This window comes from Zeus faber, assembly GCF_960531495.2.
Source record: "Zeus faber genome assembly, chromosome: 4".
Taxonomy (NCBI): Eukaryota; Metazoa; Chordata; class Actinopteri; order Zeiformes; family Zeidae; genus Zeus; species Zeus faber.
The window spans coordinates 16,869,353-16,883,362 of NC_137191.1; the positions used below are offsets into that span (position 1 = coordinate 16,869,353).

At 45.1% G+C, this 14,010-nt stretch overlaps 1 protein-coding gene across 3 annotated transcripts in view; it reads left to right on the forward strand.

The window, feature by feature from the left end:
• lrba (LPS-responsive vesicle trafficking, beach and anchor containing) overlaps nucleotides 1-14,010 on the forward strand; it is a 151,679-nt gene that overhangs the window by 40,444 nt on the left and 97,225 nt on the right. For all 3 annotated transcript variants that reach the window (XM_079998554.1, XM_079998556.1, XM_079998555.1), the window contains exons 23-24: nucleotides 8,054-8,118; nucleotides 9,935-10,043. In XM_079998554.1, coding sequence (XP_079854680.1) covers nucleotides 8,054-8,118; nucleotides 9,935-10,043 — 174 coding nt within the window. The remainder of the gene's footprint in view (nucleotides 1-8,053; nucleotides 8,119-9,934; nucleotides 10,044-14,010) is intronic.

Genomic DNA, 14,010 nt, shown 5'->3' on the forward strand with positions numbered 1-14,010 from the left:
CGGGGTGGCGTATCGCCTCGCTGTGGATTGTTATATTTATTGATCCTCGTGTGCAGCGCTGCATATACAAAGTCAGGATTAATGGTCCCATAGGTGAGATGATGTAGTGAACAGAGTGCTGTTTAATACAGTAGCACTGGAGTCCATCCAAGCACCACAGTGAAAACATTACGCATATTCAGGCTCCAAATATGAGGTTTTCTCTTTTTGTTCCTAATTATTGTACTTTTTTTCATCATGACTGGGTATTGTGTGTGTGTGTGTGTGTGTGTGCGTGTGCGTGTGTGTGTGTACTGTGTATATATCTATATGCAGTATATATGTGTATTAATATATACAGAATATGTGTATAAGCATGTGTATATATATCTATGTATATAAACACACATACACACAAATTGTCACGATTCTATTCAATATGGATGCAATTCCATATTGATGAGATGGAATAATGAAAATTTCTACATTTATTTTTCGGACATATTCAGTCCAATTCATACATTCAGTATTTCAATTCATTTATGACTGTGACTTTGGTAATTTAGGTGAAATTGTTGCATGACTTCCGACAAAATATCAACATTACAATCTTTCAATTCAATCAATTCAGGAATATAATAGATCATTTTTTTTCCCCCAGCCCTGTGTGTCTTCGTCATGTTTCTCATTTTGATTGAATTGTTCTGAAATGAAATGGAGAAGAGGTTGAGTGAGCTGAGACATCACCTCGGACCAGTTAATACTTTGCGATGGCTTCTCAAACAGGGCCTGCATATTACATGAACGTCATCAGAGCGCCGTCCACCGGACGACCCATGTAGGAGCCTCTCTCCTCCTCATCCCGTGCCCCTAATCTGCTCTGACAGTGTCTCTCTCTCTCTCTCTCTCTCTCTCTCTCTTCCTCCCTTTCTCTCCTCCTATCCCGTTCGCTTTTTATCTCCCCTTTTGTCATATTTACGGCCGGTATGTTTTTTTCCTGGGTGCACTTCGCAAAAGGGCCTCAGACGAAAACATCGGATGAATAAATAATGCGGCGGGACAAGAGAAGGAGCTTTTCCTCCCCCCCCCCCCACTCCGCTGGTCAGAGCTTTTGAGAAATCATCTCATCGGATACCGGACAGTCCACGATCAGCCCAGGGCCGTAAATCTCCGCAGTAGCTGCATTTGTGTCCTGTAGATCAGCCATTATTGTCGGCCCCTCTGTCAGCCCATCCATCGTTTTGCCATTCATCAGAAATGAGTCCTGTACATTGAAGGCGGGGGAGAGAGGTGAGGGGGAGAGAGGTGGAGGAGGCGACGTGACGTCCGGATCCAGAGAAGAGGAGAGGAGTAAATTAAATAAATTTCCCCAAGAAAAAACAAAACAAAAAACTGAGGCAATTCAAAGGTGTGCTTGTTAAATATTAGTTTGTCTTACGTGGTGGTCTCGTTATTATTCCACTGTTGACCAAAAGCAAACATGCCTTCCTCTGGAACGTAGCTAATCCTTAAATAGCCGTTCAATAACGTCCATGATAAGCGGCTTATCCGCGTGACCGCCCGCTATCATACGCTCCCCGTCAGCTGCAGACTGAGTCCAGCCAGAGTTAACCTGTTTAACAGATGGGCATCTCTTCCCCGCTCAATGAGTGGAGAGACACTTGGCTTCTCCTGACCCCTTGACCCCGTGACCTCGACGACAGAAACGGAGAAATCTTTTTCGGAGCTGTTGAGTTTAACCCCCCGCAGGCGGTGAACAGGACGGGCGCGCACGGTCAACGCGGCCCCCGGCGCGATCAATACCCTGACCCGAGACTCGGGGGCCAATTTGGCAGCTCAGCCTCCGCTTGGACAAACCCAGCGGCGTCCCCGTCGAAACCGCGTTCGAGTCTCGGCGACGGAGGAGACGTTATCAGAAAGTACGAGCGGTAATCTTTCAGCTGCCGAAATCCATATCCGCCGAGAACCTTTTCCTCCTTTGTCCTCAAAGTGGACGTTGGATCAAGAGGAGGGAGACCGCGTTTCACGAAATACTTCTGGAGTTACGGGAGGTGAGCGAAGTGACCAGGAATGCGGTGTAACCGAAGCGATAAGATGTTTTTCCCACAACTCGCCTCACAGCCAGATCTGCGCCCCGCCGCGCAGCTAAACATACACAAGGCTCAAGATCAATGCAAATCAAAGTGTTTTTTGTTTTTTTTCCTTCACCCCCCCTCTTGGCCCTGTGTTCTCCACCGGTGCCCTTCCACAGCGTTGCCACGCGGCACTCTCCCCACCCCCCTTCACTCCAGGCAGGTGGAGAATATCACGCTGTACATTCTTTGAAAGGGCCACTGCCTTGTGAGACTCAAACAAAATAACGTAACATCAACTGCACTTAATCCTGCAGACTCCCCGCTGATGCCGAGCTATGCAGCTCGAGTGTGTTTTCGGTGTCGGCGGGGGGCTTCCTGACAGGAAGTGGAGTCTCGCAGAGAGGGGAGAGTCGGGCAGGAGGCTCCTAAAAAATGGAGTGGCTTTTAATTTGGCTCCCGACCGTTTTTACTGTGAGTCGACTTCAAGCGGCTCGGGACCGAAGGGCCCCGAGCGGCACGGATGGCGGGTTATTTATACGCAAAGCGTAATCGTGTTTCAAGTAAATGAATTTCCCTGACAGAGCCCTCTCCCGCCGGCCGGCTCCGTCGGTGTTTTCTTACCTGGCAGGTCCCAAGTTAGGAGGCTCTGGAATGTGCTCCTCTGCCGCGCTCCCCTCGCCATCCTGCTGATATAATGGGCTCTGGGCTGGAAATGTATGTTATGGTTTACCCCTGTAGAATGACACGGTGCTGAAGTTATGTTCGCCCATTCTCAGAATGATAATATTTATGTGTGAGCACAGCGCTATCGTTGTTTACATGTGCGGCTGGATGGGCACAGCGCTCCGGTGGGTCCGCTGCAGGAACGCTCTCACGTTTTCCATCTGAACCGCAGCGCTGTGACAGCGGCTTGGATCGATCGTCTGGTTCGATAGCCAGGGGAAGCGCTTTGTGTTAATTTTATTAAAATTAAATTATAAATTATAAATTTAAATTAATTTTTCAAAGTTATAAAAAGAATGAAGAGGTAAATCGTCCCCCCCGTACATTTAGAGGAGAATTTTTATGAGAAACAATATTAATCAATGAAATGATTAATTTTGTTGTCGTAATCCGTACACTGTGCTTTATGATGGATGGATGGATGGAATGGATTCATCTGAGCATTTTGTTTATTACTTTTCATTTTTTGAGTTATTTTAATATAAAAAAGTGAACAATGTTAAAGATGTTGCTAGCCTGATTGACAACATTAACAATTAAATCTCCCCCTTTGCATAATATAGCTGTTTTCATAGAAATATGAGTGGGTACTTTTAATTACAATTTGATTAAAAATCTAAATCCACATTTAAACAACACAGCATATCGTGCCAGGGTAAAAATTTGTGATAACACTTTTGAGAATCCCAACCGTAACCTGGATCATTTAAACAGATAATCCAATTTTGGATTTATCATTTAAAGATTTCATCACATTGAAAACACCTGGAATAGACTGATATCATGTTATATCGCAACAAATATTTTGTTTAACTATATCAATATCAACTTATTTGCTGAGTTAATTTGCATGACTCTTGTTCACGGAAACAACCTATATTCCTTTCTCGTAACTTGAACTGAGCAGCTCAGGAACCACAGTGATGTTTGTTTGTTTGCTGGGTGGCAGCAGCAGCTGAGGGCTCCTTTTCACACTTTCTCTTTTTCCCCCGTAAACACTGATAATGTCGTCATGAAACGAGACCGCGAGGCTGTTTGGACAACCTGCAGTTTAAATATTTAGACACCAGGAAATATTCCTTTAGTTCTGATTTTCTATCCCCCGAGAGTCGCTCTGAGATGTATGTTTTTCTTTACCCAGATAAGATCTGAGCGCGTACACGTGTGAGCAGTTCAGTACAACGCTGAGGCAACATGTCGCCCTTAAATTATTCCTGAACCCTTTTTTCTTTCCTTTTTTTCTACCTTCTTTTCAGACGGGGCGGGACGAGTAAAAAGAACCCTAGTTCCACTTCCCAACTTCTACATCAATGATAAAACATATCAGCACATTGAGTCATCGATGGCACATCAGGTTCTTTGACCTGACAAGTAGTATTATAACTTTTCCTTATTTATCTGTCAGGCAGGGGATTGAAAATAATGTTGTTAGAGCGATGAATATGAATACATAAAAACACCAGCCGCATCTACACTAACCTGCTTTGTTTGTTGTCTTTTTGCTGTTTGACGTTAATAACCGACATGCCAAATATGACATTCATTTTAATTACATGCATTTTGCACGTCATATTATTGCCACTTTCGATCACCGAGCGAATGTTTTTGAAAATTCATTAATTGATATATATTTTTTTTCTAATCTTGTGCGATTGACTTTGGGTGGATGGCGTGTTTAAAAACATCTGTGAAGGGCTGTATTCGTTTTCTAAAGCTGCCCTTTCCTGTTTTCAGCTCCGTTCTGTCACCATGTAATCGAATTTAACTCCGGGTCGAACAACAATGTGTGTTTGAGGTTGTATACACCGAGTTTTTCTGTCCCCGATTCGGGAAAGAAAAGTCATCGTTTTGGTTGCCTCATTGTCTCAATGCCTTTGTCTCACTCGGCCTTGAGACAATATGACATTATTGTTGCAGAGTTAATTCTGTTGTCTTTGAAAAGCAAACAAAAAGATGATTATGGCCAAAGGGACTAAAAAGCTAGCTTTTTTGGGGTGGGGGTGTTTTTTTCTTTTCTTCACTCATCCATATTGGAACACTTTTTTTTTTCTCCCCCCCTTGTGTTGTGGCGAGCCCTGATGTTTGAAAGACAATTTTACCGAGGAAGTCTGCGTTCCGTCACCAGCGCTAGTGGTATATTTAGATGTCGATTATGGATAATCAGCTGTAATGACGGAAGTGCGTGGCATATGTGTTTAGACTCAATGCCTTCATCATGGAACATAGACCAAACAAAGAGCTGCCTTATTGACTTCAGATTGACACCGGTGTTTTCATAGAAGGATATGTCTCATTTTCAATCACACACACACACACACGGTTACACGGTTCTTCCAGCTAACAAATTGCGAGCAAAAAAATAGTGGATTTCACAACATTGAGCCGCAGTAGAGTCGCCGTAGGTTGAGCAGTTTTTAATCAGGTTGAAGGCATTGCCCTTTCTGTGTCCCATCATCCCTGTGGGGTCAGGTTAAAGGTGAAAGGTCATAAATGGCTGCTTGTATCCTCTCATGTGTTCATGGCCCCTATTGCTGCCATAAAAGGTGCAACGCTGCTGACCAGGATAGCTAAAATCCAATATTCTATCACTGACCTGTCCGCGTTGCCTTTCTGCCCCCGTGATCAGGGTCATTGCTTCTTTAATTCAACTAGAACACACATCTCTCAGCCCATAATGACGCCATTAGTCTTGCAATCACCTTTGTCTGCTTCCACAAAATGCCAATGACCTCTCGTGTTCATTAAATGTAATTTCAATTCCAACACCCTGATTGGTTTGTGACCCCACCTTGCCCTTTAACCATTGATTGTATTCTAATTTATATTATGGTAAAGGATTGTTTTGTTTTTTTGAATGGCAGCAGAAATCAAATCCCCTGAAATTGCATTTCCCCCTTGTTTTCCAGAGGACGCGCAACCCTATTTACGACCTCACTTCCTGTAGTGTTTATTCCAGCGAGCTCAGACTGGCACAGCCGAGTACTTGCCTTCAGCCACAGGCTGAAGGCATGGTTAATGTCCTTCAACTTGAAGGCCCCTAGGCTGCTCACTTCCTCCAAACCTCGCCCTGGCCACAAAGGCTCTGCCAGTACTCAACTCAAAAACACTATTTACACTCCGGAGCCCAGACTCGTATTCCCTCTGTGCCCTCACTATTTTGAATGCATTGTAAACACGGTCAATGCCAATATGGTCTGCCGGGACAAAAAGCACTTCTGAATTAAGTTCAGCCGTAAGCTTCTTGCCTCTGCTGGTCGAGGTCGGTTTCAGAGTGACGGTGCACAGGCTTTTCAGGAGGGTGGTTTCCGTTGGTGCATGATTGGTTCTGATGGTTTCACATTTGCCTGGCTTAAAGAGAAAAACCTGCGGACGGTGTTGAAAATTCGAACGTATGAGCAAATAATTTGGGACGTGCATTAGAAATTCCTGTAAACCGAGCGTTCCCTTCGTCTGTGTAACTCTGATATCCTGCTCCTTGTGGGCTCATGTCAGCTCACTGAAAGGGCAATCTGTACATAACCACGCTGCTTCCTCCATCAACTTAAGTGATGATGAGAGCAGAGTTAAATATGTTCATATCACAGCATACCCTCTCCTTCAGCCACATACACTCACTCCAAGTTAGTGGAAGTTTCTAAAACACAGTTGAACTGTGTTAACTCTGGTTCTTTTTTTCCTCTTTAATTTTTCTACAACCCTGGAAATAACCCTTAAAATGACCAACTGGCGGCTGTATGGTAGGTAGGTAGTAAGGTAATGTAGATGTAGATAGACCCTTTTAATAAGATGGATCATAGGTTGGAAGATAGGTTGGCAATAATGTGAAAGCTTATTTATTTGACCCATTGCTGCCTTAATCATCATCAACCACATCACTATTTTCTATTTGCGGATTTTCTATCAAACTACTGCAAATTTATTAAAAAATATTTAATTGTAATTGAAAATAGTAACCACCGTATGGCTATGCAGAAGCAGTATAAAGCGATATTACAGAATAATATCCAAAAATACCGTTAAGACTTAAATAAAAAAAAAAAGAAATCATGCTGATTTGTAGGAACCCTAAATAGGTTCCGGTTGGAAAATCTGGACGCCAACAGAATGTAGGTGAGGAGCCCTGATGCTGGATCTGGTGCAGGCTCCCAGGTTTGTCTCTCAGATTAAAAAAACTACTGCATTCATTAACTTACAACGAACCTTAAAAAATTGAATTCTTTGTACGAGTGCTGAGTTAATCTGATGAAGGTTTTTTTTTTTTTTTTTTTCTTTTTCCAAAGGGTAGTTTGGCAGTTTGGATTTTTTTAACCTGAGATGTTGAAGGGCATTTTTCTTGGTCTCCCCGGAGAGGAAGAAGGGGAAACAGCGCTGTGAAGTTCAGACAGGCCCCATGACCTTGTTGCTTTATTATTCTTTTGACGGTTGTGTTGGAGGTGTTGAAATATTGAACGGAACATGAGTGTCGATGACCGCCGCCTTCCCCCTCCCCCCTCCTCTCCCTCGATTTACCGTTCAGCATGTCTGCGGTTTAATTGTTTGCACTGACACCTTGAACCATAATATTTTTTAACGAGAGGAGGAACTTTGCTCGCTCACTTGTGATAAATGCACTTACTTCACGGCTCTTCCTGTCCTCTCCCCGAGCTTGCTTTCTGAGTTGAACCACAACTTTTCTGAGAATTCTGCACATAAGCCGTTGAGTATTGAAATGTGATACTTTTATGGTGTTGCCTGGATTGATACTATTAACCCTATTGACACAGAGTGAGTTTAATACCAAATTTTGATACCCATGTGGCTTACCTTGTCTCCGTCAGTGAGCCAACAATAAACCTAAAGTTTATAAAGTTACTATTTTCGTCGTAAAACAAGACAATTGGTCCCGAAAAAAAGTGTAAAAGAACTCAAGTTAGGTTGTCAGGATTTGTGCTGGTACTGAATGTTTTCTGAGGACACGCAGCCTGACATCTGTAGATCCATTAAATCCATTCTAACGACCGTTGTAGTGCTTTTCGTTTCAGTTGACCATGTCGCTCGTTCATCAGGTTCCCTGAGACGTGTTGATGTGAATACAGTAATGTTAGCGCCGTTTGATTGAAAATGTGTCACGCTAAGATGTAAACAGTGTTTCCCGAGTTAAAATTTATTTTCCACACGTGTTTCCATCAGCGCCATGCGTTGCATCCACTTACCGCAAATGAGTTAAATTAGATTTTGCCACTGTACTGATACCAGGTGTTTTTTATTTATTATAATTTTTTTTTTTTTTCTCGCAGGAATGGCAGAACTCCATTCAGAAGAACGCCGGGCTGGCCTTTATCGAGTTGGTCAACGAGGGCAGGTTGGTAGCAGATCCGCTGATTCCAGAGTGTTGACCTCTTTAGCTTCTCCAAACACCACCTCTTCATTATCTTTCCATCGCCTGCCCATCAGCCACCTTACGCCTCTCTCTCCACCCCGTAGCACTCGGGGGGGGGGGGGGGGGGGGGGGGGGGGGGGCGGCGGCAGCCGCCCCCGGGCCCTTGTGATTGGTCTCTGCTATTGAGGATTCAGGAGGAAAATCAATGGTCAGGGAAAGCGGAGCTGAGGAGAAGTGAGGATGAAGGACCCCAGAGTTCAAGGCTCCGTTCAATACCTGCTCATCCCAGAGGGGTTTGGAAAGACAAGAGGCGGGGGGGGCTAGCGTTTGCTTGTGACAGGGATTTTGATCTCTGGGTCTTCAATGACAGTTGGGAAATCACCCCACCAATGGCCACTCCATCATCGTGTCTGTGTCTGTCTCCCTCTGCTTTTCACCATCTGTCCTACAACTTTTCTTTCCTCAAACGACTTCGATCACCTTGTTCCCATTGAATCATTTGGAGCACGCTCTTCTTATTTCTCCCTCGCAATTAATGCGGGCGTTGGAATCCCTCTTTGCTCCGACTCTGCTTTTCCCCCCATTCAATTGAAACTAGTTTCTCATCAATTACAGATGTGGATGACCCTACTCTCCATTATTGATCACCAGCTCGCTGGAATTTGAACAGGTCTAATCCCAGCTAATACTAATGAGTCCTGCAATGTATTCCACTAACGTATTTGTGAAGGATAGGATTTTCACTCTGGAGAGTCTGATTGTGGTTTCTCGTGCAGCTGTAATGATTTGTGGTGCGGACCTGTAACTCGACCCTGCCTGCTCCTTGCTAAAGAGACTTTGGTGCGCTGATGTGCAGTATACGAACATGTTCTGTTTTGACTGTGGTGATGTTTTATCCCAATACGTTGTACTAAATTTAGGCGTTGTTTATCTCAAGCATGTTATTTCCCATATGATGCAACCCTGTCCAAAAAACAATGTTATGAAATGGTGGTATTGGCAGCCTCGTATGAGAGAGTTTAAAAATCATTTGACTGCACCGAAAGTTATATTTAAAGATCTTCATACTCAGACTTCTTTTCCGTGTGCTGTAAGTCAGGGTCTCCGTATGTATTCAAGCATGGAGGATCTTAAAGCTGGCCATTGGCTGGTTATTGATGGGCCGGCCTGTAAGAGGCCAGCGAGGTTTCGGAGGCCCCAGCGCCTCCGCTCCCCTGCTGCCCCGCGCTGAAACAGCAGGCTTGGGTTACAGCCAGCCCCTACCCCTGACCCCCCCGCCCCCAGCCCAGCCCGGGGCCCCCGTCTCACTCTGGCCCTGTTACACTTTGCACAGTCCTGACCTCCTGCTCTCGAGAGTGGTTTCCCTGACCCCCCCCCCCACACACACACACACACACACACAAATGCACGCATGTACGCACAGGTGTCATTAAAACCGATAAGGATGGGAGGGGAGGTAGGCTACATATGTAGTAACATGGACACCAAGTCTCGCCCCTCGTCAGATGCATATCATTAACATCTCCATTAGTCCCTGCACCACGGACACCTCGGGTCCACATACCAAATTGGATTTCCTGCTCATTTTTCACGGTTTACTTTTGTTGTTTTATGGGTATTACGCAGCTATTTTCTTTCTTTTGCTTTTGTACCTGTGCTGTCTGCCTGGCCCGCAGTGTGTTAAACAAGCAGACTGTCATTCTGTATTTGTATATCACATTAGCACAGCCCCGTCAATGGCACCCAAACATTTATTTTCTTTCCCGTGGGCTGATATTTCGGTGTCGTCTCCTTTCAGGCTGCTGAGTCACACCATGAAGGACCACTTGGTCCGCGTGGCCAACGAAGCCGAGTTCATCCTGAGCCGACAGAGGGCCGAAGACATCCATAAACACGCCGAGTTTGAGGTGAGCGGCTGCAGAGCTGGCAATCGCTCACAGATGCATAATACACATACATACACAAGTTTGACCTCGACACATGTTCATGTTATGTGTGTGGAAGTAGATCAATGACCAAATGTAGAAAGTAAATATCTTAATTTCCCTTCAAATTGGATTTAACGCTTGAAATGATTATTATTTTTTTTTTTATTACTGGGATTTATCCAAACACTAAGTGGCGCAAATGGAAACAAAATCATGCAAACTATGAATAGAGTTCAGTCGAATAAAGTTTCACTTTAAGGCTAGCACATTTAGCCAGGCCTTATCTGGAAATTTTGGCAGCCTGATATTTTCGTGTTCTGTCAAACTTTATTTAATGAAAATAAGTTGAAAGGTAGGTAAAGTCTGAGAGCATGGAGGGGTGGACCTAATGGCTAGTTCAAACCTGTCCATCAAGTCTCCAGGTCTATCGCTGCAAGCCTGGAGGAAAAGTGTTTACTTTTCAAACACAACCCTGCATGCGCTGCATAGTAATACACACACACACACAGACACACACACCTACAAGTACAGTAGTTTGAGACGGGAGATCATGTTCGGCACATATTACTAGCCAAACATTGTGTATAGTGTTAATTTAGGCCTGTGCCTTCAGGTCTAGCCTCAGGCATGCCCCTTGACGTACCTTCTCACCCTCCCTTTCCTCGCGGCTCACAACACAAACGTTGCCATTCACATGCCGCTGCAGCGCCAACTCCGTCCTGACCCACGGGCAGCACTTACTGCCCCCTGCCCAGCCTTGCTGCTCTGACACCCCCCCCCCCCCCCCCCACTCCTCCTCTCGATCTCACCAAAATAATTTCCTCTCCCGCTGAGTCACTGTCCATTATACTCCCACCGGGGGTGTATTTTGCCAGTGACAGGAATACGGCATCCTCCCCTTTCCCCGTCCCTCCCTCGTTTTCTCAGGACCCCGCCAGCACTAAAAGCTGCAGACAAGCCTGAGAGGTTCTTGCCTGAAGGGCCGACTGTGTCCACAGTCTGTGGCCGACTGTGACTGAACCCACGGCCTCCCGCCCTCCCCCCCAGTCTTAGCCCCAAACCGCTGCTTTGCAGTAAAATGTTATGCTTTCTTTAAGGTTCAAGGAAGGGTCTCTCTTACTGTTGCGTAAAAGAAAAAAAAAAAAAAAAAAACTCTTGAGTGTTGAAAGTTAATCAGAGCCGTGGGGCCGAAGCCCTTGCAACACAGTTTTTGTTCCCCTTCTCCGCCCACGCCGCATCAAGTCGACGAATGTTGTTTAGACAGAAGGTGCAGTCTGACCGAAGCCGGTGGATTGGGATTTCCAGAAGATCCAATAGACGCGGTTCAGACCATTAGGTTTGCAAGTCAACACAGCAACCCGTTCTTTGTGGAAAGGCCCGATTGTGTGTTGCACGGATGCCTGCACACCATGCGGGGCAGCTGCCTGAGCCTACGAGAGGAGGATCACTCGGAGCAGAGAATATGGCTTGAGGCTGGCTGCCTGGCACTGACAGGCTTGGCAGCCTCAATAGACACAACCTCAAATGAGGGTGTTCTGCCCTGGCTGCCATCACTCCAGCTTCTCAACCAACCTAGTTGGAGCCCATTTTCTAAGCTGGCATCTCAACCCATGTATCTCTCCAAATTCAACCAATTGGCCTGTGTTTAGATCCTCTTTTTTATTCATTGTTAAAATTTTAAATATTGATGTCAAATGTTCACATGTTTTCACGTCACCTGTATCTCTTTCATATGCGCATCATATGAGAGTAGCTCTCAAGAACATAACATGCTCCTCTGCTCTATTATTCAGTAGTTAGCTGTTTAACTTTCATGGCTGCCACAGGACACTGTTATATAGACATAGATAGATCTTTGCTCTCTAGGTTGTACTCAATACTTTTTCAATGACATTATTTGTCCTTCAGAGTTTGATTTTGTTGTGTCTGGATCATCAGTGTGAACATGAGCTGATAGATAAAAATTCATAAAAAAAAAAAAAAAAAATGAATGCGGCCCAGCCCTGTGTGTCACATTTTAACCATAACAATTAAATTCAATCTATAACTTTTATTTGTAGTAATTCTGAAGCAGACTCTGCCATTCGCCTTCAGTCGTCCTTAATCAGATAGCGCTGCTTTGCCCAAACTGTGTCTCACAATTGAATTCCCCACTAAAAATGTAGTTGCTCCGCAGTGACCCCTGAAAAGAAGTGAGCCGCTGATAAGTCTGGCTCTGATATTGCTGTATTGATTTTTCGCCTCCATTCAGGCTCTGCTTGAGCCTACTCGAGCTACCAGTTTCATTTTGCGCTGCCACAATAAAAATAACAGGCCAGTGAAACATCCCCCGAGGGGATGCTGTGCTGGAAGTGTGAACAGTTATTTATTTTTATTTTTTTTAAGCCGTCTCCTAGTTTAAAAAAGAGAGTGTGTTCGTCTGGATTGTTTTAGTGTAGCTCTTGTTTGGTTATTGTTTTATCTTCTGTCACATTCATCAATGCTTACGTTGATCAACCGCGCAAATAATGAGCACGCCTTCGTGTGAAGGTGAAGGAGCTGAGCGCCTGGTTTCACACAGCAGGTAGGATTCCAGACAGTAGCACCTGCGCTTTTCCCCAGGCGGTAGAACCAAACACCAAGTGAAGCGTCAGAGAGAGGAACAATTCAATACATAAAAAAATAAATGTATGTTTGCTCCCCTGTCAGACTTCATATCCTTGAGGAAGCGGTGATTGATCTGTCCCTTGATTTAGATGCCAATTTGCCTTAGAGACAGCGCATATGCGCTACCTCACTTTGACTCCCTCTCATCCCTGTCTTTCAGTCTCTCTCTTTTTCCGTCTCCCGGCCACTCTGTCTCCTGTGTCCGCTGTCTCTCGCTCTCTCCCGCTTCGCCTTTGCTCGCCCATTCGCTCCCTCCTCTGAGACGGAATTGAGTTATCCTCGGTACTGGGAGTAAGTTATTACAGTGGGCTAAGGGTGAAACAGAGATGAAGATAACTAGCGGAAAATCCAATTACCTTTTAGGGTTCTCTATCTAATAGGATCCTTAATGTGGAGGAGATCTGCAGATCGGGTGCTGCCGCCCAGCGCAGTAAATGATAGACTCGGATACAGGGCGTGTGGGGAGGAGAAGAGGTAGAAGGGAGGGGAGAGAAATGTTGTTGTTCATTAAGGATGAAATGTGGTGGGCTCAGGGGCACAAGGGCAGATGACTGGGTAGAGATACCGAAGAGTGAGCTCAGCCCAGGTCATTTCTTTCCCTCCACCCACTCCTCCTGCTCTGCGTCGGCTTCTCCGTCTCTCACCCCTTTTCTACACCCTTTTGATTCGCCCGCTGCTGTTCTATGGGGTAATTGAATTGACTGTCTGAGAGATGCTATGAAAGCCATGCGATAGCAGCTAATTAGTGCTTGGCGTCATTGTCCTCCCTCCTCTGAGCCGGTAAAGTGATCTGCTCCTCCTCCGTGAGTTAATGACATTAACATTGAGCTAATGCTCATTATGTCCTCTCATAATAACACTGGGAGCAAACAGACCCCTGCAAACATTCACAATCCAAAGTGCCGGGCAAAAAGATAGAAAAGCCGCTCTCATCGCATTTGCGCATGTTAAACTTGCAGTCAAATCTACTCATTTATCTTGGTTGCCGGTGAAAGTCCTTCATTGGACAAAACCTGGTTTTATGTTATGTATTTTTTTGCTGGCAACGGCATTTCTGGCCAAATTACGGTTTCCTATATACGGCTGAGATGGACACACATACAGGTTGCCATATGTTTCCCATTGTATTTACATCACACCGGGCCCAGAACTTTGAGTGATAGCTGCCAGCAGCTGCACAGAGCTGTCATGTAGTCGTCATTGTTGGGTTGTATAGATGTCAGCCGCGCCGGAAGCCCAGGCTTCTCACCACAGTCACATCCTTTGTGCAGAGAATCAAGGGGGGAAGGGGGGAGAACAC